The sequence below is a fragment of the Theropithecus gelada genome, chromosome X (assembly GCF_003255815.1).
Source record: "Theropithecus gelada isolate Dixy chromosome X, Tgel_1.0, whole genome shotgun sequence".
In the NCBI taxonomy this organism is placed as follows: domain Eukaryota; kingdom Metazoa; phylum Chordata; class Mammalia; order Primates; family Cercopithecidae; genus Theropithecus; species Theropithecus gelada.
In genome coordinates this window covers 21,125,286-21,153,279 of record NC_037689.1, presented here as the reverse complement: position 1 = coordinate 21,153,279, position 27,994 = coordinate 21,125,286, and the positions used below count along the sequence as shown (strand labels likewise).

The 27,994-nt window shown below is 37.4% G+C and overlaps 1 protein-coding gene across 1 annotated transcript in view; it reads left to right on the top strand.

Annotated features, from left to right (window-relative positions):
* SYTL5 (synaptotagmin like 5) overlaps positions 1–27,994 on the top strand; it is a 228,208-nt gene that overhangs the window by 138,623 nt on the left and 61,591 nt on the right. The window contains exon 3 of the mRNA XM_025371943.1: positions 17,914–18,123. Within this exon, the coding sequence (XP_025227728.1) occupies positions 17,914–18,123 (210 nt within the window). The remainder of the gene's footprint in view (positions 1–17,913; positions 18,124–27,994) is intronic.

The following is a 27,994-nucleotide window of genomic DNA, read 5'->3' as shown; positions in this document are numbered from 1 at the left end:
CTTTTAACCTCTGAAAAATTTATCTGACCTTGCAGGGGCCCCCCAAAAAATAAATAGTAAACTATACAATGCCTACCTCACACCAGATAATGTATTATCCAATTCACAAATGTTTCCTCGCTTAATCCCCATGTCATCTCTGAAGTGAGTAGTGCTATAATGTACTACAGATATGGTACCTGAACTGTAGAGGGATTAAACATTTTTCCAGCTGGGAAACAACAGAGCTGAGGTTCTCTCATTCCATACTGCCACCCTTTCCTCTTCGCTGTGATGCTTATGCTAGGACTGCACCTATTTGGACCCTATTGAAAGTCTACCCACAACCTTACTAATAGCTATCAGAGAAATGGAATAAAACAGAAATCATTTCCTTAGCCTGGTATTTACTGACAGTGTTGACCTCTAAGTCGTGTGGCATCATCCAAGTTACTATGACTTTTTATTGAACCATTGCTCTTGCACACTGAAACCTGATGAGCATTCCTTAAATTGTTCTACTCCTTATGCTGACTGAAAACCAGAGTGCAAATGTATTGTGATTTCTTCTGTAAAGCTGGCTCAGCTAAAATGGGCCACTAAATAAGCCAGAACTTAGTATCTTCAAGAGACCACAGACCCCAGCCTAGTAACTGCCATTCACCTTATGGTTTTCTCTTAATGTGACTGATTTCATCATTTCAGTGCTAGGAGAAGAGAAGGAAGGAGAAACAGGAGGGGAACGTGTATTCAAATTGCTTATTAAGAATCCTGCAGATAAGTTAAATATTTGGTTCAAACGGACTTTGAAGTGATTTCAAGAATTATACATTCAGCCTGGAAGTCAGGGAGTCTAAGCGCCAAGCAATAATACCCTTTTAATACACTACAAATGTTTGATCATTTGTTTGTTTTTCCAAATCTTATCACTCTACCACTAAGAACAAAATTAGTTTGACCTTCTCAAAAGCCTAAAGGCTCATCGTCCCCATAAAACACCAGGAGAACTGCTGGACTGGACTTCTAGTTTGGTAAACACTTTGGTTTAATCCCTAATAGAATTGCCACAAAGCTTCTTAATGGATTAACAGAAACTCCCAGCATGAACATATTGGCTCCCTAATGGAACTCAAATGCTTAATGAGTCACAGAGAAATGAACAAAAATATCCAGATCTGCCTTAAACCTTGGACGTTTTCCTAGCAAAGACCTTACCAATTTCAATATATAATTACATTTAGGGAAATTAACTTAAATTTTGATTCTATAGCATTTTTCTCCAAGGAAGTTTTACTTGTAAGGCTCACCATAGGCACAGGGCCACAAATACCTGATATTCAGAGACATGTTAAACATTGGATTGTCCAAATAAATAAACTTACCAGACCATTTTAAATATGTTTTACATTTTATTTTATTGATACTTAGTAGATTTACATATTTTCAGGGTACATGTTATAATTTCATACATTTATATAATTTGTAAAGATCAAATCAGTGTAATTGTGATATCTATCACCTTAAGTATTTATCTTTTCCTTATGCTAGAAACATTTGAATTATTCTCTTCTAGCTATTTCAGACCATTTTCTTGGGGGTTTGAAATAATAGGTCACCATAGTCATAAGTAAGATTGTTAGCTGAGACTATATCTATTATCTGTATCTATATATGTCTCTATATAGAGATCTATATTATTTCAAATTATTAATGTGTCTATATTATATTCATATTATTATAAGGTATATATTATTTCAAATACCTAGACTATATATAGAAATATAGAGATAGATAGGTTTTCTCTCTACATATATATCTATACTTGGAGACAGTCTATATAAAGAGAGACTCAGTATAGGCTGGGGAATGGTTTCAGGGCCCTGGTGTATACCAAAAGCCACACATACTCAAGGCTACAGTTGGCCTTGTGGAATCTGTATATAGGGAGAGTTGGCCCACTGTAAATGCGGGTTTCATATTCCACAAATACTGTGTTTTCAATCTTTGGTTGCAATGCAGAACTCAAGGTTACGGAGATCCAACTTTGTTTATTTTTTAAAATCCACGTATAGATGAACCTGGACAGTTCAAACTCATGTTGTTCAAGGATCCTCTGTATATGTTTTACTCTTCCCAGTATTCCCATTTTACTACCCTTTCCTTTCCTGGTGTATTGTCTCTAGCCAGAATTGGTATAGAGGTCATGCCTCTAGGCAGCAGGGGTTAACTGACACTCACATCCCAAGAAACTACCATTCCCTTTCAATGCAAATTGCAGAAACAGAACAACAAAGCCAATGTAATCCAGAACATGGCTGAATGTTGGGGCTGGAAGGGGGAGTAAAGAAGACCCATCCCCTCAAAGGTAAGTCAGTTCATAAGGGAATATTTAATATCAACTATATCCTTGGAGAAATAGGTATTTTATTCCTAAGAAAATGATATAAGTGAAAACTTTACTAATAAAAATGTCACCACTATTGTGAATAGTGCCGCAATAAACATACGTGTGCATGTGTCTTTATAGCAGCATGATTTATAATCCTTTGGGTATATCCCCAGTAATGGGATGGCTGGGTCATATGGTACATCTAGTTCTAGATCCTTGAGGAATTGCCATACTGTTTTCCATAATGGTTGAACTAGTTTACAATCCCACCAACAGTGTAAAAGTGTTCCTATTTCTCCACATCCTCTCCAGCACCTGTTGTTTCCTGACTTTTTAATGATCGCCATTCTAACTGGTGTGAGATGGTATCTCATTGTGGTTTTGATTTGCATTTCTCTGATGGCCAGTGATGATGAGCATTTTTTCATGTGTCTGTTGGCTGTATGAATGTCTTCTTTTGAGAAATGTCTGTTCCCTTTGTAGGGACATGGATGCAGCTGGAAACCATCATTCTTAGCAAACTATCACAAGAACAGAAAACCAAACACCGCATGTTCTCACTCATAGGTGGGAACTGAACAATGAGATCACTTGGACTCGGGAAGGGAAACATCACACACCAGGGCCTATCATGGGGAGGGGGGAGGGGGGAGGGATTGCATTGGGAGTGATACCTGATGTAAATGATGAGTTGATGGGTGCTGATGAGTTGATGGGTGCAGCACAGCAACATGGCACAAGTATACATATGTAACAAACCTGCACGTTATGCACATGTACCCTAGAACTTAAAGTATAATAATAATAAAAAATAAATTAAAAAAAAAATGTCACCACTAACGTTTCAGATTTCAGGCAGGTGACAATTTTGTATCAACAGTAATCCTATAAGAATGTTCCTATGTTAATAGGAGTTATGGTTTAACCAATTTAAATTTATAATGAGATTAGGCTAACATGCATTTCATAATTTTTATAATTATTCTTTTATTGTAATTAAGCACAATGCAAATATTTAATGCAAATAACTAAATTAATAAAATTCTTACACAGCAAACAATTTTTTAAAGTTTTTAATCTCAGTATTGTACTAGGATCTATAAAGGGCATCAGTGTGTGCAACTTTTAAAATATCATAAACCTCAACCTGCTTAAACATTTAATATCTTCTGATACATATTTTCATTATAGAATCAATGGGCTTATTATAGAAAATTAGATAACCATATAATATGAACATTAAAGTCTCACATAGAATTCCACTTTCCAGAAGTGAATAGTCTCCATTTGTGTTGACTTTCCTTCCTGTCACACACACACACACACACACATATATATACATATATATATGCAATTTTCATATAGTTGGAAATTGCATGAAATTTACATATACATACTGTATAAAATATCATAAACATCAATCCACTCAAACATTTAATATCTTCTGATACATGTTTTCATTATAGAATCAATGGGCTTATTATAGAAAATTAGATAACCATATAATATGAACATTAAAGTCTCACATAGAATTCCACTTCCCAGAGGTAGTCTCCATTTGTGTTGAATTTCCTTCCTGTCACTTTTATGTGTGTGTATATTTTCATATAGTTGGAAATTGCATGAAATTTACATATACATACTATATAAGTAAATTTTACTTTATTTTTGCTTTACATTATTTCATGAACATTTTTCATGTCATTAAAAATTATTTGTAAACATTTTTATTGGCTGGATAAGATTTCATAACATAAGATTTTCCGTATAACATGAATGTGCCAGGTGTTTCTTAACTATTTATTCTTATTTCCATGAACGTTCTCATTCATAAATCCTCTTATATTGTGATTCATATCTTGATTAATATTTCCTTAATTTTAAAAACCAGCAATCTGAGAAAATCGATTCAATTAAGACTATGCATCTTGTGAATCAGATTGCTTATTGCTTATCAGAAATCTCACCTTCCTTTCGTAGAATCTGAAAATTTGTAATTAATTGCCAGTGATGGTTTCCGGTGAAGCATATAAGGAAAGGACAACGCATAAAGGAAACATTTATATGCATATTCAACAAATTTCAAAGCAATGGTGACAACATTTCTTGTATCATGTACTGTTACTGACAACTAGGAAAACTGCTCGAAATGTGTTTTGCAATAACCTTTATCTATGAAAATGTGAATCTCCATAAGTATCACCTAAAAAGGTAAAATGGGAAAAATTAAGTACTGATAACTGCCTTTGATGAACATATAACCCCTTCCCCACCACATTTAAAATAATTTAGTTTGCACAAATTCAATTTAGAGTCATTCTAGAAATAAACTTCAGTTATATATCTACAAAAACTAAAATGGAAACCCTCTACTATGTGTCCATATTCAGCAACAGAATTGGTTTTAAAGAGTTTTTCATGAGCAACATGTTCTCTTTAAAGTATCAGTTTTTTGTATAAATGCCTAGTTTTCTTCTATCAAGTCAGTTCTATCATTGCATTGTGATACCAAATATTTTAAGAAGCCCAGCATTTTATCTTGGTTGTTTTTTAAAGAAATGCAGCTTTCCTACTTCTTGCTATACTGATTCTATCTCCATCTCCGTTTTTTTCTGAGTAATTTATCATATCCATAACAAGACTTTCTGATGTTTTTAATGCTTAAGCAAGGTATTCTTTAGCTTTCAGATTAGCAAAACACATTCTTGTTCCTTGATGGGCCAGGAAATTGAGGCAATAATTATATTAAGATAGTTCCATGTGGGAGATTTGTTTGCTAATTACTATGAGATAAATTTCTGCTATGATTTTAAGACTATAGTGAATAAACAGCAAGGTATCAAATTGCGGTGATTCCTAACTCCTTTAGAGTTGTAACGAGCTGTTTTTGTCATATAATTTATAAGATCCCTGTCTTAGGTTGAATTCCCCCAGAGGTAGACCTTGAGCTCATGATTTGTGTGCAAGTGATTTATTAAAGAGTAGTTCAATATTTAATATTAACTATTAATTAATTATATTTTTATTAATTGATTATATCTATAGAATTATCTTATTAATATATTAATTTATAATTAATTGATTGATATAATTAATTGAATTATAATTTATTTATTAAGTATAATTAATAATTATTTAATAAACTACTAGTAGGGAAAGCAATACAGGGAAGGAGAAGAATCTAAGCAAGGGTGAGATGTCAGGCAAAGTTTGGCAGAGGTCACTATCAGCATGACTTTACAGGGACAGATAATGTTTGCTGTTTTGTCTCCATTGTCCTTTTTAAAAAGAATTCAGAATGAATACTTGAGTCATTGTCCCTTTGCATATATGAGCACATTTAATGTTTCTGGAAAATCTGTAATAAGTCATTGATTCTCTTGGGTTATAAGGGATTGGTTAAGTTCTTCCTTGTATTTCTACGGTTTTAATTATTTTCCCTAATGCTGTTGCTTTTCAGCATTATCGCTCCTTTTTTTTTTTTTCCGGTTTTTTTGGAATTTGGGTTTTTTGGGGTTTTTTTCAGTCAATTGCCTGTCAGTTGACATGGTTTTGTGAGATTTTCCGGTGTATTCCTATGAGCCAAGCTTTTTAATACCAGGAAGTGTCTTCTGCAGATATTAAGATTTCACAATGCCCTCTTTCCTTGAGACTATTTGTTGAGACTATTTGTAAACATGAAATTGGCACAATTCACAAGACTTCTTTATCTGAACAAGTGTTCTTTTACTCCTCCTCCATGTTAGTTTCTCTTAAGCAGCTTTTTATCCAGGCAAAACTTTTTCCCAGTTCTCAGAGAGTCTTGATTCTTTTTAATAGCCTTTGATTTAAAAACTAATCAAAAGTCGTACAAAATGTATTAAGATAGAGTCATGCTCGTTGAAGAATGGCTCTGTTGGGGAATATTTGTCATGAGAAACTTTGTGATAAGATCCAATTTGGGCAGATGCCATATGTTGAAAGAAGCCGAGCCGGCAGAAGAAACCCTCTATGTTTACTGAGGCTTAACTTTGAGTGTGCTCAGCATGGCTTTGCACAGCTAGGAAAGAAACAGCAGTCATTAATAAATATAGGGTCCTTTCTGAGCAAAAATATTTTAGTATATTGAGAGCCAGTGAGAGGATACTGATGTGTGGGAAGAGTGCAGATTTTGGAATATAAAATTCAGGGTCTGAATCCTGACCTCCTTATTTAGTAGCCCTGTGACCCACAAGTTACTTCTCGGAGATTCCACTTTCTTATCTATAAAATGGGATTCATAACGTATTTTTCATGGGTTGTTGTCAAAGCAATGGTATGACATGTGTATTAATTCATTTTCATGCTGCTGATAAGGACATACCCGAGACTGGGCAATTTACAAAAGAAAGAGGTTTAATGGACTCACAGTTCCACATGGCTGGGGAGGCCTCACAATCAAGACAGAAGATGAGAGGCACGTCTCACATGGTGGCAGACAGAAGAGAACTTGTGCAGGGAAAATCCCCTTTATAAAAGCATCAGATCTCATGAGACTTTTTCAGTATCATGAGAATAGCATGGGAAAGACCTACCCAAATGATTCAATTATTTCCCACCAGGTCCCTCCCACAACACATGGGAATTATGGGAACTACAATTCAAGATGAAATTTGGGTGGGGACACAGCCAAACCATATCATTCAGCCTCTGGCCCCTCCCAAATCTCATGTCCTCACATTTCAAAACCAATCATGCCTTCCCAACAGTCTCCCAAAGTCTTAACTCATTTCAGCCTTAACTCAAAAGTCCACAGTCCAAAGTCTTATCTGAGACAAGGCAAGTCCCTCCCACCTATGAGCCTGTAAAATCAAAAGCAAGTTAGTTACTTCCTAGATACAATGGGGTACAGGCATTGGGTAAACACAGCCATTCCAAATGGGAGAGATTGGCCAAAATGAAGGGGCTACAGGCCCCATGCAAGTCTGAAATCCAGGGAGCAGTCAAACCTTAAAGCTCCAGAATCATCTCCTTTGACTCCATGTCTCACATCCAGGTCACACTGATGCAAGAGGTGGGTTCCCACGGTCTTGGGCAGCTCCGCCCTTGTGGTTTTGCAGGGTACAGCCTCCCTCCTGCCTGCTTTCACTGGCTGGTGTTGAGTGTCTGTGGTTTCCTAAGCACACAGCGCAAGCTGTCAGTGTATCTACTGTTCTGGGATCTGGAGGACAATGGCCCTCTTCTCACAGCTTCACTAGGTGGTGCCCCAGTAGGGGCTCTGTGTGGGGCTCCAACCCCACATTTCCCTTCCATACTGCCCTAGTCGAGGTTCTCCATGCGGGCCCTGCCCCTCCAGCAAACTTTTGCCTAGGCATCCAGGCATTTCAATACATCCTCTGAAATCTATGCGAAGGTTCCCAAACCCCAATTCCTGACTTCTGTGCACTTGCAGGCTCAATACCACATGGAAGCTGCCAAGGCTTGGGGCTTGCACCCTCTGAAACCATGGTCTGAGTGCTACATTGCCCCCTTTCAGCCACAGCTGGAGCAGCTGAGATACAGAACACCAAGTCCCTAGGCTGCACACAGCATGGAGACCCTGGCCCTGCCCATGAAACCATTTCTTCTTCCGGGTCTGTGATGAGAGGGGTTGTCACAAAGGTCTCTGACATGCCTTGGAGACATTTCCTCCATTGTCTTGGTGATTACATTTGACTCCTTGTTACTTATGCAAATTTATGCAGCTGGCATGAATTTCTCCTCAGAAAATAGGATTTTCTTTTCTATCACATCATCAGGCTTTTATGCTTTGTTTCCCTTTTAAAACTGAATGCTTTTAACAGCACCCAAGTCACCTCTTGAATGCTTTGCTGCTTAGAAATTTCTTCCCCCAGATACTGTAAATCATCTCTCTCAAGTTCAAAATTCCACACATCTCTAGGGCAGGGGGAAAATGCCACCAGTCTCTTTGCTAAAACATAACAAGAGTCACCTTTGCTCCAGCTCCCAACAAGTTCCTCATCTCCATCTGAGGCCACCTCAGCTTGGATTTCATTGTTCATATCATTATCATCATTTTAGTCAAAGTCATTCAACAGGTCTCTAGGGAGTTCCAAACTTTCCCACATTTTCCTGTCTTCTTCTGAGCTCTCCAAACTGTTCCAACCTCTCCTTGTTCCCCGGTTCCAAAGTTGCTTCCACATTTTTGGGTATCTTTTCAGCAGTGTCCCATTCTACTGGTACCACTTTACTGTATTAGTCTGTCTTCATGCAGCCGATAAAGACATACCCGAGACTGGGCAATTTACAAAAGAAAGAGGTTTAATGGACTCACAGTTCCACTTGACTGGGGAGGCCTCACAATCATGGTGGAAGGTGAAAGGCACATGTCACATGGTGGCAGAGAACAGAAGAGAAATTGTGCAGGGAAATTCCCCTTTGTAAAACCATCAGATTTCATGAGATCTCACTATCACGAGAATGGCACAGGAAAGACCCACCAAATGATTATCTCCTACCGGGTCTGTCCCACAACACCTGGAATTATGGGAGCTACAATTCAAGATGAGATTTGGGTGGGGACATAGCCAAACCATATCAACATGTAAAGTGTCTGTTATTATGTGGCTAAGTGTTGTGAAATTTAGGTTTTAATGATAGGTGCTGCATGTGGAAGCTACAGTCAAAATGAAAGTGTAATTTTTTTATATTCAGAGTACAGAAAGAAGGTCTAGTCAGCCCCAGATTTTCCTCAGGCAAATATGAAATAGCACAGTGTTGCTGGCATTGTCTCTGAATCTTACAAAACATGGCAGTGCAAGGAGGTGTGCAGGCATCGGAATCAGGCTACTGTGACATTATTCTGTCCGCATATATTATTTTAGTGATTTTTGTCTCATTGTTGACAATAGACTTTGTCAGTTACTATGGCCTTGCTCTCTTAATGGAATATGAAACACTAGTTCTAGAGAAGTGCTTAGCTTGCAGGCATTACATCAGAGGCTGAAGCAAAACCTGACAGCAACATCTCTGCAAGTGGAAGCAAGAATACAAGCTAATATTTCCTGAGTTCTTATTGTATTTTTGGGGAAATAGGTTTGGCTGCTGGTGACAGAGACACATTATAATAATGACTTAAGATGGGAACATATTCCTGTCTAATGTAGAAGTCTGGGTTGATTGGTGGCTTTTGTGGTATTGTTATGGGGGCTACATTAAAGTGGGGGTCTGGACTCCCTATCTTCTGTTGCTCCACCATGTTGAGAGTTTAGCTCTTGATCCAGGATGGTTCATTCCTACGTTCTCATCCCAGCTTCTGGGAAAGGAGAAGGGGTCAAGGGAAAGGGATCCTCCCTATTCTGTTAAAGGCATGACCTAGAGGTATATCATTTCTGATTACACTCCCCTGGCCAGCATTTAGTATCATAACAAAACTTAACTGCAAGAAATACTGAGAAATTTAGTTTTTATTCTGAGTGGCCATGAGTACAGCTAGATGTTCCACTAATAAAGAAGAAAGAGAGAACAGATATTGGGAAACGCACACCAGAATTGTCTATTCCATAATTATTACGTGTCAAGCTGTGCTAAACACTTTCAAACACTGTCTTACTTAATGCTCACAACAACGCTGTGAAGCTTTTACAGAAGAAGTATTTTGAGACACAAACAGGTTAAGTCTCCTTAAGTCTTGAGACAGACAGACATTAAGTAATTGTCTTAAGGTCTCAGAGGAAATAAGTGGCATAGCCAGAACTTAAACCCAGGCACTCTGACTTTAGAACCCTGTGCTCTGGGCCACTGTGTAATCCTTGCTTGCTCATTATCTCCCTTAGGCCTTGATGTGCTCTACTAGCTGAGATAGTTTAAAAGCATCAAGGAATTAAAGATGCTTTATAAACTGTTTATTCATGGCTTCCTCTTCAGGGCAGCTAATTGCTTCCATTCTAAAATTCCTATCTTATTTGGTGTAAAATGGTGTTCAGTACATTTTGGTCCAGACAAGATAACACAAGAAAAACAACGCCACACAAATGTGAAAAGAATTTTAATGAAAGCAGTTCCTGATTTGAAAGAAATATGTCTATGTGATGATAAAGCAAAAAGTCTTTTTAAAACATGGAACATTTTTGATGATGGGGAGGGAAAAAACCTTCAATATATCACTAGAATACAGAAATGAAAAGATTCTATCATTCAACAACCATCAAGATGGTTAATCTTTTCAGTCTTTACTATTTCAACTACATGTAGGTCACCAATTTATATGTTAATAGAAATGCATCTACATAGCAACAAGGAAAATTAAAGAATGTGAAGCTGCTGTAGATGTGGTGGTCAGAGAAAATCTCCCTGGGCAGCAGTAGTAAAACTAAAATAAAAACAAAAATAAGTGAGAGCCAGCCAGATTAAGAATTAAGTTGTGTGTTTATCAGTCAAGATAGGTTAAGTGATGCTGCAGTAACAGCTCCAAACTCTTAGTGGCTTAAAACAACAAAGATTTCTCACTCATGCCACGTGTTAATAACAGGATGTCTGGGGACTCCACTTCATGGTATCCTCGGACCAGGGTCCAGACTTGCAGAGCAGACACTATTTGGAACGTTGTCATTCTCTATGCAAAGAAAAGGGTGTGTGGTGAACACTGCCCTTGATTTTAAAGCTTTTACCTGGGGTTACTTACCATATTTCATTAGACATTGTGAGTCACATGATGACATCTAATGCCAAGAGGGCAGAAATGTGCAATCCCAACTTGCTTTCAGAAGTAAGGAGAATGGGAAGTATTTAGTGAACAGACAAATGACTACTGTGTTCGGTTATGGAGTGTGAAGGGAAGGCATACCCAGCTGAGGAAATAGCATGTTCAAAGGCCCTCAAGTGGGAAAGAACTTGGCATATTTATGAAACTTTAAGTTGAATTATGTTACTGAATCCTATCTCCTATCTGTAGATAGGAGATGACCAGAGGGAAGAGGGAGCAGATTAGGCAGATCTTTATAGGCTATGGGAAAGAGGTATGCACTTTATTAAAAATATAAAGGAAAACTACTGGTTGGTTTTAAGCAGAGGAACCACATGATATAAGAAATATTTTAAAAGAGTATTGACTAATGACATTGATTATTCCATGGAGAGTAGATTGGAAGGGAATTGAAAGTAGAGACACCTAAAAGGCACCTTTTCAAAATTCTAAGTGAGATTGCATGGCGGTCTCAGTTTAATGCAGTCTTATTTGAGGCAAATATTCTATCTATTTTATACATTTTTTAAGTTATTCATTATTATCCATTTCAATCTCCTTCCCATATGCCTCAAATTCATACAGCACTTCAAGCCACTGCAGTGAGCCACAGGGAAGGAATAAAGGTTTTCTTTTACTCTTCTTTTACTTCGTTTTCTCTTCTCCTAGTAAGGATCTGTGCCTGGTTATGTTGAAGGAAAGGAAAGAGAAAAGGTATGCATCATTGCTTGAAATATTTGGTAATGGGAGAAAGAGGCCTCCTTTCTGTTGTCATTACCATTTCTCCATGTGAAACTGATAACAGAAGGCTGTTGATATCTTCTCACTCTGTTTAATCCACATGAATGTTCAAAGAGCTGATCTTCTGCCTCCAGGATGTTTGTAGGGTAGGAGACGCACAATCCCAAGCAGGGTTCCTTCTGTTCTGGCTCCAAGGGGAAGTGAGGCTGAGAGGAGAACTGATGGATAATGAGAAAGTGATATACTCATTAGAACTGAATAATGGCTTCAACGGTGCTTAAATTCATGATTTTGGATATAACATAATTTCTAGAGATAACAAGTTCCAGGGTTTCTTCATGAGAGTGAATGGTGCACATGGACAGAAAGGTCAAAGAAGATGACCAGGTCAAAGAACTGAAAGCCCAGGGAGTTGGGTGTGTTATGCCCAGGAATGTTGTACTCAGTAAGAAATGAGGCCAAATCGAGGGTATATCCATTTCCTGTGGCTGCTGTAACAAATTACCACAAACTTGGTGGGGACGTAAAAGTGCTTAGTATGGCTGCCTGTTGCAACACATGAGTCATCATGTGTCATTTGTCTCTTTAACTAACATAAAGGGTAATGGTAATTCTTAGTAGATGTTTTGTTTAGACTCATTTTTTTCTCAATACCAGAATGCCTAGCACAGTGTAGGCTACTATAAGTGCTTATTGGATGAATGAATGAGACATTAAGTCAAAGATTTTTAAAACTTTGCTCTACAGTTTGAAAATTCTCTTTTTCTGAATCTCTCATCAGGCTGGGAAATAAATGACCTGGTTTCTGATTCCATCTGTACTACTTATTATGTTTAACATGAGTCTTATAATACCTCAGAAGCTAGTTTGAAAGATCAAAAGAAATAATAAATAGCTTTAAATATTCAACTGCTTTATAACCTAGCATGGAATTGGATCCTGACCAGTATATACAAAAAACTAAGGCCTTTGTTCCTGCCTTTGGGAAGATGCTAGTCTAGATGGGCATGACAAAGTTTGACACCACAAATGTAAAAGGATATGGTATAAAACGTGTGGGATGATTCTCAATTTTTTTTCCTGGAACATAGACATTCTATGTTGAAGAAGGGATTGACTCAGTAACACAAAGCAATGACATGTCTGTGAAGCATTTAAGTGAGAAGGAACCTGTCTTCTGGAGCAGTGTTTTCCAAATTTGGCAATATATTGGAATAAACAGTGAAGCTTTTAAAAATCCCATTACCTAGGCCACATTCAAAGCTAATTACGTTAGAATCTGTGGAAGTGAGATTTGCGAATCAGTATTTTTAAAATCTTTCCAAAGTGATTCCAATATATAGCCAAATTTGAGACTGAATCTGCCAAAGCTATGCTTCTCAAATTCTAATTACCTGAAAATTTTGTTAAAATGTAGGTTCTGATCCAATAGGGTCTAAGGCAGTGCCTGAGATTCTGCATTCCTAAAATGTTCCCAGGTGATGCCGATGCTGCTGGAACAAGGACCACACTTGGAATAGCAATTTTCTAAAGGATAGATAAATAAATTCCATGTCAGGTAGTAAAAGAAGGGACATGGAGCTAACATTTCTTTAGAACCAATGTGCCAGGCAGCATGCTGGGAACTTTAGATTTATCATCTCATTTAATCTTTAAAACAATCATGAAGGAATATTATTACTCGCATTTTAGAAATGAAGAGACTGGGGTTGAGGGGGTAAATCATTGCCTGAGGCTGGACAGCTTATTCATTATGGAACCCGGATTTAAACATAGGTATGTCTAACAGCAAAGCCCATAGGCTAATAGAAATTATTGGAAACTTTCAAATGCTAAGCGGAAGCTTTTCAGTGTGAAATGGTAGGCAGTCTACAGCCATACCACCCTGAATCCACCTGATCTCATCTGAAATGATAGGCAATGTCTTTGTTACTTTTCTTTTTTTATTATTATTATACTTTAAGTTCTAGGGTACATGTGCACACTGTGCAGGTTTGTTACATATGTATACTTGTGCCATGTTGCTGTGCTGCACCCATCAACTCGTCAGCACCCATCAACTCATCATTTACATCAGGTATAACTCCCAGTGCCATCCCTCCCCATAATAGGCCCCGGTGTGTGATGTTCCCCTTCCCGAGTCCAAGTGATCTCATCGTTCAGTTCCCACCTATGAGTGAGAACATGCGGTGTTTGTTTTCTGTTCTTGTGATAGTTTGCTGAGAATGATGGTTTCCAGCTGCATCCATGTCCCTACAAAGGACACAAACTCATCCTTTTTTATGGCTGCATAGTATTCCATGGTGTATACGTGCCACATTTTCTTAATCCAGTCTGTCACTGATGGACATTTGGGTTGATTCCAAGTCTTTGCTATTGTGAATAATGCCACAATAAACATATGTGTGCATGTGTCTTTATAGCAGCATGATTTATAATCCTTTGGGTATATCCCCAGTAATGGGATGGTTGGGTCAAATGGTATTCCTAGTTCTAGATTCTTGAGGAATTGCCATACTGTTTTCCACAATGGTTGAACTAGTTTACAATCCCACCAACAGTGTAAAAGTGTTCCTATTTCTCCACATGCACTCCAGCACCTGTTGTTTCCTGACTTTTTAATGATCACCATTCTAACTCGTGTGAGATGGTATCTCATTGTGGTTTTGATTTGCATTTCTCTGATGGCCAGTGATGATGAGCATTTTTTCATGTGTCTGTTGGCTGTATGAATGTCTTCTTTTGAGAAATGTCTATTCATATCCTTTGCCCACTTTTTGATGGGGTTGTTTGTTTTTTTCTTGTAAATTTGTTTGAGTTCTTTGTAGGTTCTGGATATTAGCCCTTTGTCAGATGAGTAGATTGCAAAAATTTTCTCCCATTCTGTAGGTTGCCTGTTCACTCCGATGGTAGTTTATTTGGCTGTGCAGAAGTTCTTTAGTTTAATGAGATCCCATTTGTCAATTTTGGCTTTTGTTGCCATTGCTTTTGGTGTTTTAGACATGAAGTCCTTACCCATGCCTATGTCCTGAATGGTATTACCTAGGTTTTCTTCTAGGGTTTTTATGGTATTAGGTCTAACATTTAAGTCTCTAATCCATCTTGAATTAATTTTCGTATAAGGAGTAAGGAAAGGATCCAGTTTCAGCTTTCTACTTATGGCTAGCCAATTTTCCCAGCACCATTTATTAAATAGGGAATCCTTTCCCCATTTCTTGTTTCTCTCAGGTTTGTCAAAGATCAGATGGCTGTAGATGTGTGGTATTATTTCTGAGGACTCTGTTCTGTTCCATTGGTCTATATCTCTGTTTTGGTACCAGTACCATGCTGTTTTGGTTACTGTAGCCTTGTAGGATAGTTTGAAGTCAGGTAGCGTGATGCCTCCAGCTTTGTTCTTTTGACTTAGGATTGTCTTGGCAATGTGGGCTCTTTTTTGGTTCCATATGAACTTTAAAACAGTTTTTTCCAATTCTGTGAAGAAAGTCATTGGTAGCTTGATGGGGATGGCATTGAATCTATAAATTACCTTGGGCAGTATGGCCATTTTCACAATATTGATTCTTCCTATCCATGAGCATGGTATGTTCTTCCATTCGTTTGTGTCCTCTTTTATTTCACTGAGCAGTGGTTTGTAGTTCTCCTTGAAGAGGTCCTTTACATCCCTTGTAAGTTGGATTCCTAGGTATTTTATTCTCTTTGAAGCAATTGTGAATGGAAGTTCATTCATGATTTGACTCTCTGTTTGTCTGTCACTGGTGTATAAGAAAGCTTGTGATTTTTGCACATTAATTTTGTATCCTGAGACTTTGCTGAATTTGCTTATCAGTTTAAGGAGATTTTGGGCTGAGATGATGGGGTTTTCTAAATATACAATCATGTCATCTGCAAACAGGGACAATTTGACTTCTTCTTTTCCTAACTGAATACCCTTTATTTCTTTCTCTTGCCTGATTGCCCTAGCCAGAACTTCCAACACTATGTTGAATAGGAGTGGTGAGAGAGGGCATCCCTGTCTTGTGCCAGTTTTCAAAGGGAATGCTTCCAGTTTTCGCCCATTCAGTATGATATTGGCTGTGGCTTTGTCATAAATAGCTCTTATTATTTTGAGATACGTTCCATCAATACTGAATTTATTGAGAGTTTTTAGCATGAAGGGCTGTTGAATTTTGTTAAAGGCCTTTTCTGCATCTATTGAGATAATCATGTGGTTTTTGTCTTTGGTTCTGTTTATATGCTGGATTATGTTTATTGATTTGCATATGTTGAGCCAGCCTTGCATCCCAGGGATGAAGCCCACTTGATCGTGGTGGATAAGCTTTTTGATGTGCTGCTGGATTTGGTTTGCCAGTATTTTATTGAGGATTTTTGCATCGATGTTCATCAGGGATATTGGTCTAAAGTTCTCTTTTTTCGTTGTGTCTCTGCCAGGCTTTGGTATCAGGATGATGTTGGCCTCATAAAATGAATTAGGGAGGATTCCCTCTTTTTCTATTGATCGGAATAGTTTCAGAAGGAATGGTACCAGCTCCTCCTTGTACCTCTGGTAGAATTCAGCTGTGAATCCATCTGGTCCTGGACTTTTTTTGGTTGGTAGGCTATTAATTAGTGCCTCAATTTCAGAGTCTGCTATTGGTCTATTCAGGGATTCAACTTCTTCCTGGTTTAGTCTTGGGAGAGTGTAAGTGTCCAGGAAGTTATCCATTTCTTCTAGATTTTCTAGTTTATTTGCATAGAGGTGTTTATAGTGTTCTCTGATGGTAGTTTGTATTTCTGTGGGGTCAGTGGTGATATCCCCTTTATCATTTTTTACTGCATCAGGGACCCACTTGAGCAGGCAGTCTGTCTGTTCTCAGATCTCAACCTCCATGTTGGGAAATCCACTACTCTCTTCAAAGCTGTCAGACAGGGTCATTTGCATCTGCAGAGCTTTCTGCTACTTTTTGTTTAGCTGTGCGCTGTCCCCAGAGGTGGAGTCTACAGAGACAGGCAGGCCTCCTTGAGCTGCTGTGGGCTCCACCCAGTACAAGCTTCCCAGTGGCTTTGTTTACCTACTTAAGCCTCAGCAATGGCGGGCCCCCCTCCCCTAGTCTCGCTGCTGCCTTGCAGTTAGATCGCAGACTGCTGTGCTAGCAATGAGGGAGGCTCTGTGGGCATGGGACCCTCCTAGCCAGGTGTGGGATATAATCTGTTGGTGTGCTGTTTGCTAAGACCCTTGGTAAAGTGCAGTATTAGGGTGGGAGTTACCCAATTTTCCAGGTGTTGTGTGTCTCAGTTCCCCTGGCTAGGAAAAGGGATTCCCTTCCCCCTTGCGCTTCCCAGGTGAGGCAATGCCTTGCCCTGCTTCAGCTCTCGCTGGTCGGGCTGCAGCAGCTGACTAGCACCGATTGTCCGGCACTCCCCAGTGAGATGAACCCGGTACCTCAGTTGAAAATGCAGAAATCACCCGTCTTCTGTGTCACTCGTGCTGGGAGCTGGAGACTGGAGCTGTTCCTATTCGGCCATCTGGCTCCGGGGGCCTTTGTTACTTTTCTTAAGTGCATGAAGATTGTGCCTACAATGATGCTGAGTTTGATCTCACACTCTTGCCTCAAGTAGTATATATAGGCAGGTAAAGAGCCAGGTACTATGTATACCTATAACCTGGGACCATGCTCTCTAGTGTTATGGTATCAAATATATCCTAGAGAAGTTACAGTAGAATGTGAATAAATACTAATAGCAAAATAATAGTGCCAGTAGAGAATGTCAAAATTCAAAAGTAAGACACAAACATTTTATTTTTTGGTTACTGATATCAAAGGATTGTTGCTTCTGGAGGGAGAAATTGTATTTCCTGAAAATATTTGGCTCTAACTCCTTGATTCAAATGTTCTTCCAAATGAAAATATCTCTTAAATAAAGAGATGGGAATTGAAAGTAGCGACACCAAATAGGCACCTTTTCAAAATTCTAAATGAGATTGCATGGTGGCCCCCAGTTTAAAGCAGTCTTGTTTGAGGCAAATATTCTATCTGTTTTAGACATTGTTTTAGACATTGTAGATATCTCTGCTCCTGTTTGTTTGTTTGTTTGTTTTAAGTGATTTTTTTCCCTCTTCTTTCAGGAAGCTGAAAAATGAACTCTTAGAAGCAAAACGTAGAAGTGGGAAAACTCAACAAGAGGCCAGCAGAGTTTGTGTTCACTGTCAGAGAAACCTGGGCCTAATCTTTGACCGGGGAGACCCTTGTCAGTCTTGCTCACTGAGGGTATGCAGGGAGTGTCGAGTTGCAGGCCCTGATGGCAGCTGGAAGTGCACTGTCTGTGACAAAATCGCGTGAGTTTCTTGCCTTTTCATGGAAAGTGGAGATTGATGACTGAAGGGATTGGAGTGGGGAAAGCAAGAGAGAAAAAGAGTATTTTAAGTTTAAGGATAGAGAGTGCAGGTGAACTTACATCCCAATCACAGGCTTAGCAATGCCTTGGCAGAGCTCTGGGGTGTGCGTGTGTGTGTGTGTGTGTGTGTGTGTGAGAGAGAGAGAGAGAGAGAGAGAGAGGCAGATACAGAAAGAATATTTTTTTAAAAACTGCAAAGCATTGTAAAATTGGAAGCCTCACTGAACCATATATCTTTCTTTTTAATCATTATTAATACTATTATTTTAGGGACAGGATCTCACTCTGTCACCCTGGCTGGAGTGCAGTGGCTGTTATCATGGCTCACTGAAGCCTTGACCTCCTGGGCTCAAGTGATCCTCTCACCTCAGCCTCCAGAATAGCTGAGACTACAGGCGTGCACCACTATATGCAGCTAATTGAAGAGGCAGGGTCTTGCTGTGTTGTCCAGGCTGGTCTTGCACTCCTGGACTCAAGGGATCCTCCAGCCCTGGCCTCCCAAAGTGCTAGGATTACAGGCATGAGCCACTGCACCCAGCCACTCTTTCTGTATTTAAAAACTGCCCCTGAGCATCCTTGTCTCAGGACCCCTCTTGGCTTCACGTGGCTCCTCAGAAGGCACAGATAATTCCCCTGAGACATTCTTAGACATTTGAGGTGACTGGCAATATGATTCTCACATGTTCAGCCTGCTCTGCACATTAGTTGACAAGTAAAGCTGGAGTAGTTCCCGAATTTCCTCCAAACCTACCTTTCCTTGAGAAAGAACGAAGGGAGGGAATCTTCCCATTTTCCTGTGGGAGTGCAGTGAGCACAAATTTCACTTTGCCAACGTGGGTGAAAGCCAAGAGTCCTTGTTTTCTCAGTTCAATTAAACCAGTCTTAGTCTGATGCAGTCTCTACTATTCTCACCCTTTCGAGAAATTTCCCCTGAATCTACTGGTATATTTTCTCCCTCCCAATGTCTGTCTCCTCTGCTCTGGGAGGTGCCTCACAATCTCATCTCAAGGCAGCTGAGTGTTGATCTACCTTTCCTGTGAATGAAGTAGGGGATGCTGGCATCACTCCAATTCATTGGTTTTTGTTTTGTTTTTCAACTAATTAACTCATCCTGTTATAATAATTTAGGGGTTGTCTTGAGAGGAAAAGTAAATAGTGAGGTAGTCGAAGTGATCTTTCATTTTCAACTTCTCTAAATGAGGACTACTGTTCTGTTGAAGATGCCTATATTCAGTGCTTACATTTTTAGCGAATGTTATGTTCCCTGTACTGTTTCACAAAAGTGATCCTGAATAGAGCAATTCAAACTATGTTTTAATACTGGATTGAGATAAGTAGGGTTACTTTTTCTCTTCTTTAGTTTTTAATTTTTGTGAGTACATAGCAGGTATATATATTTATGGGGTACATGAGATGTTTTGATAGAGGCTTGCAATATGTAATACTTATATCAGGGTAAATGGAGTATCTATTACCTCAAGCATTTATCCTTTGTGTTACAAACAATCCAACTATACTCTTTTAGTTATTTTTAAATGTAAAATTAAATTATTATTGACTATAGTCACCCAGTTATGCTATCAAGTACTAGATCTTATTCATTCTGTCTAACTATTTTTATACCTGTTAGCCATCTCCACTTCCCTCGACCCCCACTACCCTTCCCAGCCTCTGGTAACCATCCTTCCACTCTCTATGTCCATGAGTTAAATTGTTTTAATTTTTAGCTCCCACAAATAAGTAAGAACATGTAAAGTTTGTCTTTCTGTGCTTAGCTTATTTCACTTAATATAATGGCCTCTATTTTCATCCATGTTGTTGCAAATGACTGGATTTCATTCCTTTTTATAGCTGAATAGTACTCCATTGTGTATATGTACCACATTTTCTTCATCCATTCATCTGTTGATGGTCACTTAGGTTGCTTCCAAATCTTGGCTATTGTGAATAGTGCTGCAGTAAACATGGGAGCGCAGATATCTCTTCAATATACTGATTTCCTTTCTTTTGGGTGTATACCTAGGAGTGGGATTGTTAGATCGTATGGTAGCTCTATTTTTAGTAGTTTGAGGAACCTCCAAATGCTCTCCTAGTTGTTGTACTAATTTACATTTTCACCAACAGTGTATGAAAGTTCCTTTTCCTCTACATTCTCACCAGCATTTGTTATTGCCTGTCTTTTGAATAAAAGCCATTCTAACTGGAGTGAGATAATAGCTCATTGTAATTTTGTCATGCATTTATCTGATGATCAATGTTGTTGAACACCTTTTCATATGCATGTTTGCCATTTGTATGTCTTCTTTTGAGAAATGTCTGTTCAGGTCTTTTGCCCATTTTAATCAGATTATTAGATTTTTTCCTAGTCAGATTATTAGATTTTTTTGTAGAGTTGTTCAAGCTCCTTATATATTCTTATTATTAATTCCTTGTCAGATGGGTACTTTGCAAATATTTTCTCCCATTCTGCAAGTGGTCTCTTCACTTTGTTGACTGCGTCCTTTGCTGTGCAGAGGCTTTTTAACTTGATATGATCCTATGTGCTCATGTTTGCTTTGATTGCCTGTGCTTGTGGGGTATTTCTCAAAAAGTGTTTGCCCAGACCAATGTCCTAGAGATTTTTCTGCAAAGTTTTCTTATAGTAGTTTCATAGGTTGAGATCTTAGATTTAAGCATTTAATCCACTCCAATTTGATTTTTGTATATGGTGTGAGATAGGGGTCTAGTTTAATTCTTCTGCATGTGGATATCCAGTTTTCCCAGCACCATTTATTGAAGAGACTGTCCTTTCCCCAATGTATGATTCTGGCACCTTTATCGAAAATGAGCTCACTGTAGATGTATGGATACATTTCTTGGTTTTCTATTTGGTTCCATTGGTCTTTGAATCTGTTCTTATACCAGTACATTGCTGATTTGCATATGTTCTACAGCATAAAAACATAGAAATTATAGTTCTATGGTATAATTTGAAGTCAGGTAACGTGAATCCTCCAGTTTTCTTTTTGCCCAGGACAGCTTTGGTTATTCTGGGTCTTTTGTGGTTCCATGTAAATTTTAATATATTTTTTTTGCAGTTCTGTGAAAAATGTAATTGGTATCTTAATAGAGAATGCATTGAATCTGTAGATTGCTTTAGATAAACAGTTTTAAAGAAACGAATCATTTAAATTCTTTTATTGCTTACTTTGGATACGTTATTTTGATTTATGTCAGCAATTATTCTCAATTCTTTATCTCATGTAAATAAAGTTTTCTTAGTCCTTTCTGTCATCAGCAAACTTCCTTCTACAGATCTGGGAGGATGAACACCAATGAAATAAACAATATGTGGATTTCAATGTAATATTTTACTGATTTGAAGGAGCTCTTTCTATATTCTATGTACAAGCTATGTTGGTTACCCATATTGCAGATATCCTCTCTCACCTCCTGACTTGGCTTTCCACTGTCTTAATGGTATCATTTTATGAACAGAAATCTCTACTTTTTAGTAGTTCCATTTGTTAATTGTTTCCTGGATTACTAGAGGGATTTTTTTCTGAATCCTGTTGAAGAAAACTTTCCCTAACACCAAAATCATGAAAGTATTCTCCTATGTGATGTTTTGTAATTGTTATTGTCTTACCTTTTTTCTTTAAACTTATAATCCACCTGAAACTTATTTTTTGTGCATACTGTGAATTAAAAACTGATTTTTATATTTTAATATGGGAATTATGCAGTGGCTGATTTGAGTACCCTAGATAACTCTATTCAGTGATGTTTGTTAATTGGATTGTCTAAGTCTTCCATATACTTAGTGATTTTTAATCTGCATATCCAGTCAGATATCGAGAAAGGTATGCTAAATTCTCTCAATAATAATTGTGGATTTTCTATTTATCCTTTTAGTTCTGATTATATTTGCTTATATATTAGATTTACTACATAGTTCCCTTCCCACTGCTCTTTATTCTTTACTATATCTCTACGCTTCCATTAGAATAATTTTTCTTCTTCCTAAAGGGTACTCTTTAGTATTTCCTTTAGTGTGGCTTTGCTGGTGGTGAGTACTCTCAATTTTTTTCTTAGCATGGCTTTATTTCACTCTTAATTTTCAAATATGTTTTCACTGCTTATTGAATCCTAGGTTGGACGTTATTAACTTTCAGTAATTTGAAGATTCTGTTGGCTTCTGATTTCCAGTGTTTCTATTAGGAAATCAGCTATCAGTATATTATTGTTCCTTTGAAGGTAATATTTTTAAAACGTTTTTAGTATTTTCCCTTTTTCTGTTGTGTTTTCAACAGTTACTATAACAAACCTATGTCTGATTTTCTTTGTATTTATCTATCTTGATGTTCCTAGAACATCTTGAACCTGTACATTAATATCTTTTGTCATATTTGAAAATTTCTCAGGGAATATCTCTTTAGATATTTCTTTTCCCCCATTATCTGTCTCCTCTATGCCAGGTAGTCAAGATATACATCTTAGTAATATTCAACATCTTTTAGATATCTGTATGCTCTTTTCTGTATTTGTTATCCATTTATATCTATAAACTCAGTTTGTATATTTTGTCTGACCTATATTTCAGTTCATGAATCTTGCCTTTGTGTCTAATTTGCTATTAAATATATCCATTTAATTCTTAACTTCAGTTACTGTGTTTTTCAGTTTTAGAATTTTCATTTTGCTTCTGTTATGTTTTCTAACTGTCTGCTGACCTACTCATTTTTTTCTTGCAATTTTTTGAAATAATTATTTGGAGTTATGTTAAAATGTATAAATTATAGCTCTGTTATCTGAGTCCCCTGTGGGACTATTTCTATTGTTTATTGTTTCTTGTGGTTTTGGTCATGTCTTTCTTCCCATAAACTTAGTATTTTTTTATTGATGATCAAAATATATGAAAAAACAGTAGGACTTAATGAGACTCTGTGTAATATGCCTCTACTGAGAATGTACATTTTTCTTCTGGAAGGGAACTAGGATAAGGCTCTTGCATATTCAAGATTACCTTAATCAAGTTAAGGATTGAACTAATTTCAAAATTGGGACCTTGGTCCCCATGAGGGCTGATCTGTTTCTGGATCACATAAACTCATAGGGAATACTCCTTCCGAGACTCATAACACACCTATTAGATAACATAGGCAACTGGTTTTACATTTTGTGGATAGTGTAAACAAGAACGCTAAGAGTCAGATGTGTGTTAGTAAAGTTGGGATGAGTTTAAAAGTTTTGGGGGTTTTTGTTTGTTTGCTTGCTTTCTTATTTTTTCACACAGCTCTTTTCCTACCAGATTCTGCCAGGATGAGATTTTCCATTTTAGAGCAATGAAGAAGAAAATGGAATTTTAACAAATCACTGATTTGCTAGTCCTCAACTATGGAGTCTGAGGATTTATGGGGGAATTTCTCAATAACTATTTCTCTAAATTTATATAATACTATTTGATCCTTAGTATTTATTTTTTTCATTTATATATCATGTTTGTTCACCCTATTCTTTACACCTGAGGCCCTCACTCACTTAGACAACAGTAACCAGGGACTGTGACTCAAAAGCTCTTCAATCAATTATAAGTCATCTCAAGCTTCTGTATGGGGAGAACTTTAACTTCTAAATATCACTTGTAATTACTGAAGTATACTTTTCAATAAAAGATCCAAGGATATTGTGGATTCACACATTTTGCCATCAACTAATCTGCTATTTAGTACGGATGGTAACTAGAGGCCTAAGTCACTCATACCTCTCTCCTACATTTTATCAGATTAACTTTAAGTTCCTTTAATGAGAAATTAACTTCTAAAATAAGCCAGTGAAATTCAGAGGTTGTTTTAGAAGCTAGCCTACCCAAATTAATACAACCCTTTCCTGTGGTTTTTCCCTTAATACTTACATACTCTATATTTTACTTATTTATCTTATTATTTTTCTTTCTCCACTAGAATGTAAGGGCAGGAGTTTTTATCGGTACTGTTCACTGATGTAGTTCTAGTGCTTAAAATAATGCCTATAGTAGATACTCAATGAATATTTGTTAAATGAATGGATAGATGAATGGATAAACAAACAAATGAACAACTGAATGGATGAATAAATGGTTGGCCTCTACTTAAAGCGTCTCAGGCTTAAGCAAGTGGAACAAATGTGGAACACTTGTGGTTTTCTTCTGTCAGGAGCATGGGATTAAAAAGAAATGAGCCATGCCAAATACATTTGCCCTCTGGACAAAGTCAATTCCTAACTGTCACATAAAGATATGACATAAGTGGTTGTCAGAGGGTACAAGAATAAATAATAACAAATCAAAACTTCTGTGTCTTCCTTGGGACATGTTAGTGCATTGATACAGAGCTTCTGAATCAATTGCGCTAATTTTATTGGTGAAACAATAATTTAATAGACCCGAATATCCACCTATATGATTAATCCATTCATTAACCCATCCGTCTATCTTTCCCACACGTTTATTGATAACCTGTTAAGTATACTAGGGACTAAGGATACAAAGTTGAATAAAAAATGGACTATCCTCAATGGTTACACAGTATAAGGAGGAAGATGAGTTTATTATTTCATTCATAAATTTCTGTCTTGATGCCTTAAAATGTCCTAAGGAAGAAACAGCTCTTTCAATGTGTGATTCTAACCCTTCTATGACAACAACCTGTCTTACAGTTATATCTTTCTGTGACAGCTAGAAATTTACATGATGAGTATTTAATTTGACATATCAAAATTACTTCTCACTTTTAAAGCTGAAAATCAGAGTATGTTACTTCTCCAGTATTCCAACTGTTAGTCTGTATGATATTAGAGACTTAAAACTATCTCTCAGTATTGGAAGTATCTTGTTTGCTATTCAAGGAGTAGTTTTCAAAAAGGAAGCATAAATGATATTTTATTGGCAGCAAACACTCTTTGTTTGTTGTGAGAGAATACTGCAGCCTCACTGGGCTGTCTCTATGTTTAATAGACCATAAAATTGAAATTCCCACTCTGACCTCTAAGAGATGAGATGAATCAGAAGGTGACTCACTCTCTAATCAGTTGGAAATAAATGACCTTTATTGTCATTTACGTTGGATTGGGTAAAAGTAAAGAGCTTTTATTGCTTTAGCACTGAAACGATTACAGCAAGGACTGACAGAGGAAGGTTACCTGTTATAATGGGCTGAGCAGCCCCTGACATTTTCTCCAATCCCTTCTGATTCTAACAAGTTGGCGACTGTAAGCCTAGTTTTTAAACTCTATAAAAACATGATAAAAGGGACCTTGACACAGCCAGTTAATTCATTTTTCTATCTTAATAAAACCTACAAAATTCCACATTGTTATGTTAGCTGAGGTAGTTGCTGTCCAACACAAAGACGGTCATAAAGATCGTATTTTCTAATTAGTACCAAATTGAATTCAGAAAGGCCCAAAACGTAAAAGCAGCATGAGTTGGAACAAAACATGAAATATTTTTTCTTTTCTTTTTTTTTTTTTTAAGACAAAGTCTTGCTCTGTCACCCAAGCTGGAGTGCAGTGGTGTGATCTCGACTCACTACAGCCTCTGCCTCCCGGGTTCATGTGATTCTCCTGCCTCAGCCTCCCAAGTGGCTGGGACTACAGGCATGTGCCACCACACCCGGCTAATTTTGTTGTATTTTCAGTAGAGATGGGGTTTCACTGAGTTGGCCAGGCTGGTCTCAAATTTCTGACCTCAAGTGATCCACCCGCCTCAGTCTTCCAAAGTGCTGGTATTACAGGCGTGAGCCACTGTGTCTGGCCAAAACATGAAATACTTCTAATATGGCATTGATGGGCTGATCTTATGTTCATGCTATGTTGCAACATATTACACTGCTATATGTCCTTGTGAGAATCTTTGTCCTTTTAAATTAGGAAGATCCTGATATTTTTATTTTTGATTAATTGGTAATGATTACTGCAATGGATAAAACATAACTGAAATAGAAGAAAAGTATTGAGTGTTTATCAGTAAAATAAATTTCAAAAAAGATAGTACTGATGGGTGGAACATACACAGAGTGCAGAAGAGAATGTATACACCTTTGTTATAAGAAAGAGAAATACAGCCCCTGACATCTGGAAACTGGGCTCACACTGACAAACCTAGTCCCTTGATGTTAAGAGCTGGTCTTGCACTTACAAGTAGGCCATACTGTTATCCTGTTGGACATCAAGCAGTCTCAGGGTACCAGAATCCCACAAGATCATTCTACAACAATAATAAAGTAAACAAAACAAGAACATTTTATAATCTTATCTAAGCATAGATGAAAACAAGGTGACTGTTGAAAACGCAAATTACCAAACATTCCCATTTCTTGACTAATGTGAATAACCTACTCTCTTACCAATTAGAGCTTTAACCTAGCATTAGTCTGCCATCCTTCTAAATAAAATTTATTGAGATACCAATGATAGAATTGTCTCCACTCTCTGACATCTCTTAATCCAGAGAAAATCCCTGCTCCACCGAACTCTCCTGAAAATTACTAACATAAACCCAAATCCTATAGTAAATCCTTTCAAGTACCCTCTTACTGAGACTCTCCATGATTCCTCATGGTATGTGGGGTTTATTTATTTATTTATTTTCATTACTATGGGCAAAAATCTCAACTTGTTTGTCCATAGGTGGAACAAACATCTGGTCATCTTTGGCCTGATGAGTGAGTATTGGTAATTGCCGCATAGGTCATTTCAAAATCACCTCTAACTTAGCAAATTTTCATAGTGCAGCTATAAGGGAAAGATTCATATTGGAGTAGTCCCACATTTACTCAAAGATTTTTTGAATGGTAAGAAGCTATTTTGAGTCCCTTGACATGCTCTTTTGCATCACCTATCAATTATATACAAGTGCCTCCACGCTTGTATAGAATGAGGTGTTCACTATGAGTATGGTACCTTAATATCTATATAAACTGGAAAGATTTTTAAATCTAAAAATACAGTACATATCCAAGATACTCTATAATACCTATGGTTTAAACAATAATAAAAATAGCCCCTGTGTATTCGTTACCCAGTCAAAGAATTAGAACATCTTGTTTTGCATTTTTCATTCCCTTGCTTTATTTTATGGTTTTACTGCATTTGGATGTGTCTCTAAGTAATATATTTTCCAGTTTTGCATTTTTGAGTGTTATGGAAATGGGAATCACACTACCTGTATTCTTTTATGATGTTTTTATCTCAGCAACATTTTTGTAAAATTCATCCATATTCGTGTGAATAACATTATGTTCATCTACACTGTTGTTACATTCCCTTAATGCATCTATTTTCTGGTGAATAGACATTTAGATTGTTTCAGTTTGTAATTTTACCAAAAAATGCTGCCATGACATTCTTATACAGATGGCCTGACAAACATGTATGAGTATGTACACTCAACGGTGGGATTTTTAAGTCTGTGGATCATGACCTATTGGTAGGTAGTAACCAGCATTAAAAACAAGTGGTGGGATTTTTAAATCTGTGAATCATGACCCATTGGTGGGTAGTAACTAGCATTAAAAAAAAGTGGAGTAGAAAACGTCAGTATACATATATATGTGTGTGTGTGTGTGTGTACTTATACGTGTTATTTATTTTCTGAATTGTGACATAAAATGTATTTCTTACTGCGACCTGTGCCAAAAATGCTTGAGAAGATTGCAGGGTGTGCATCTAGGAATGAAATTGCACACCAGACAGTGTCAGCATTTTCAGCTTGACAAGATGATGTTAAATTATTTTTTATAGTGGTTGTACCAATTAAAACCCACTAGCATTGTATAAGTGTTTCCTTTACTTCC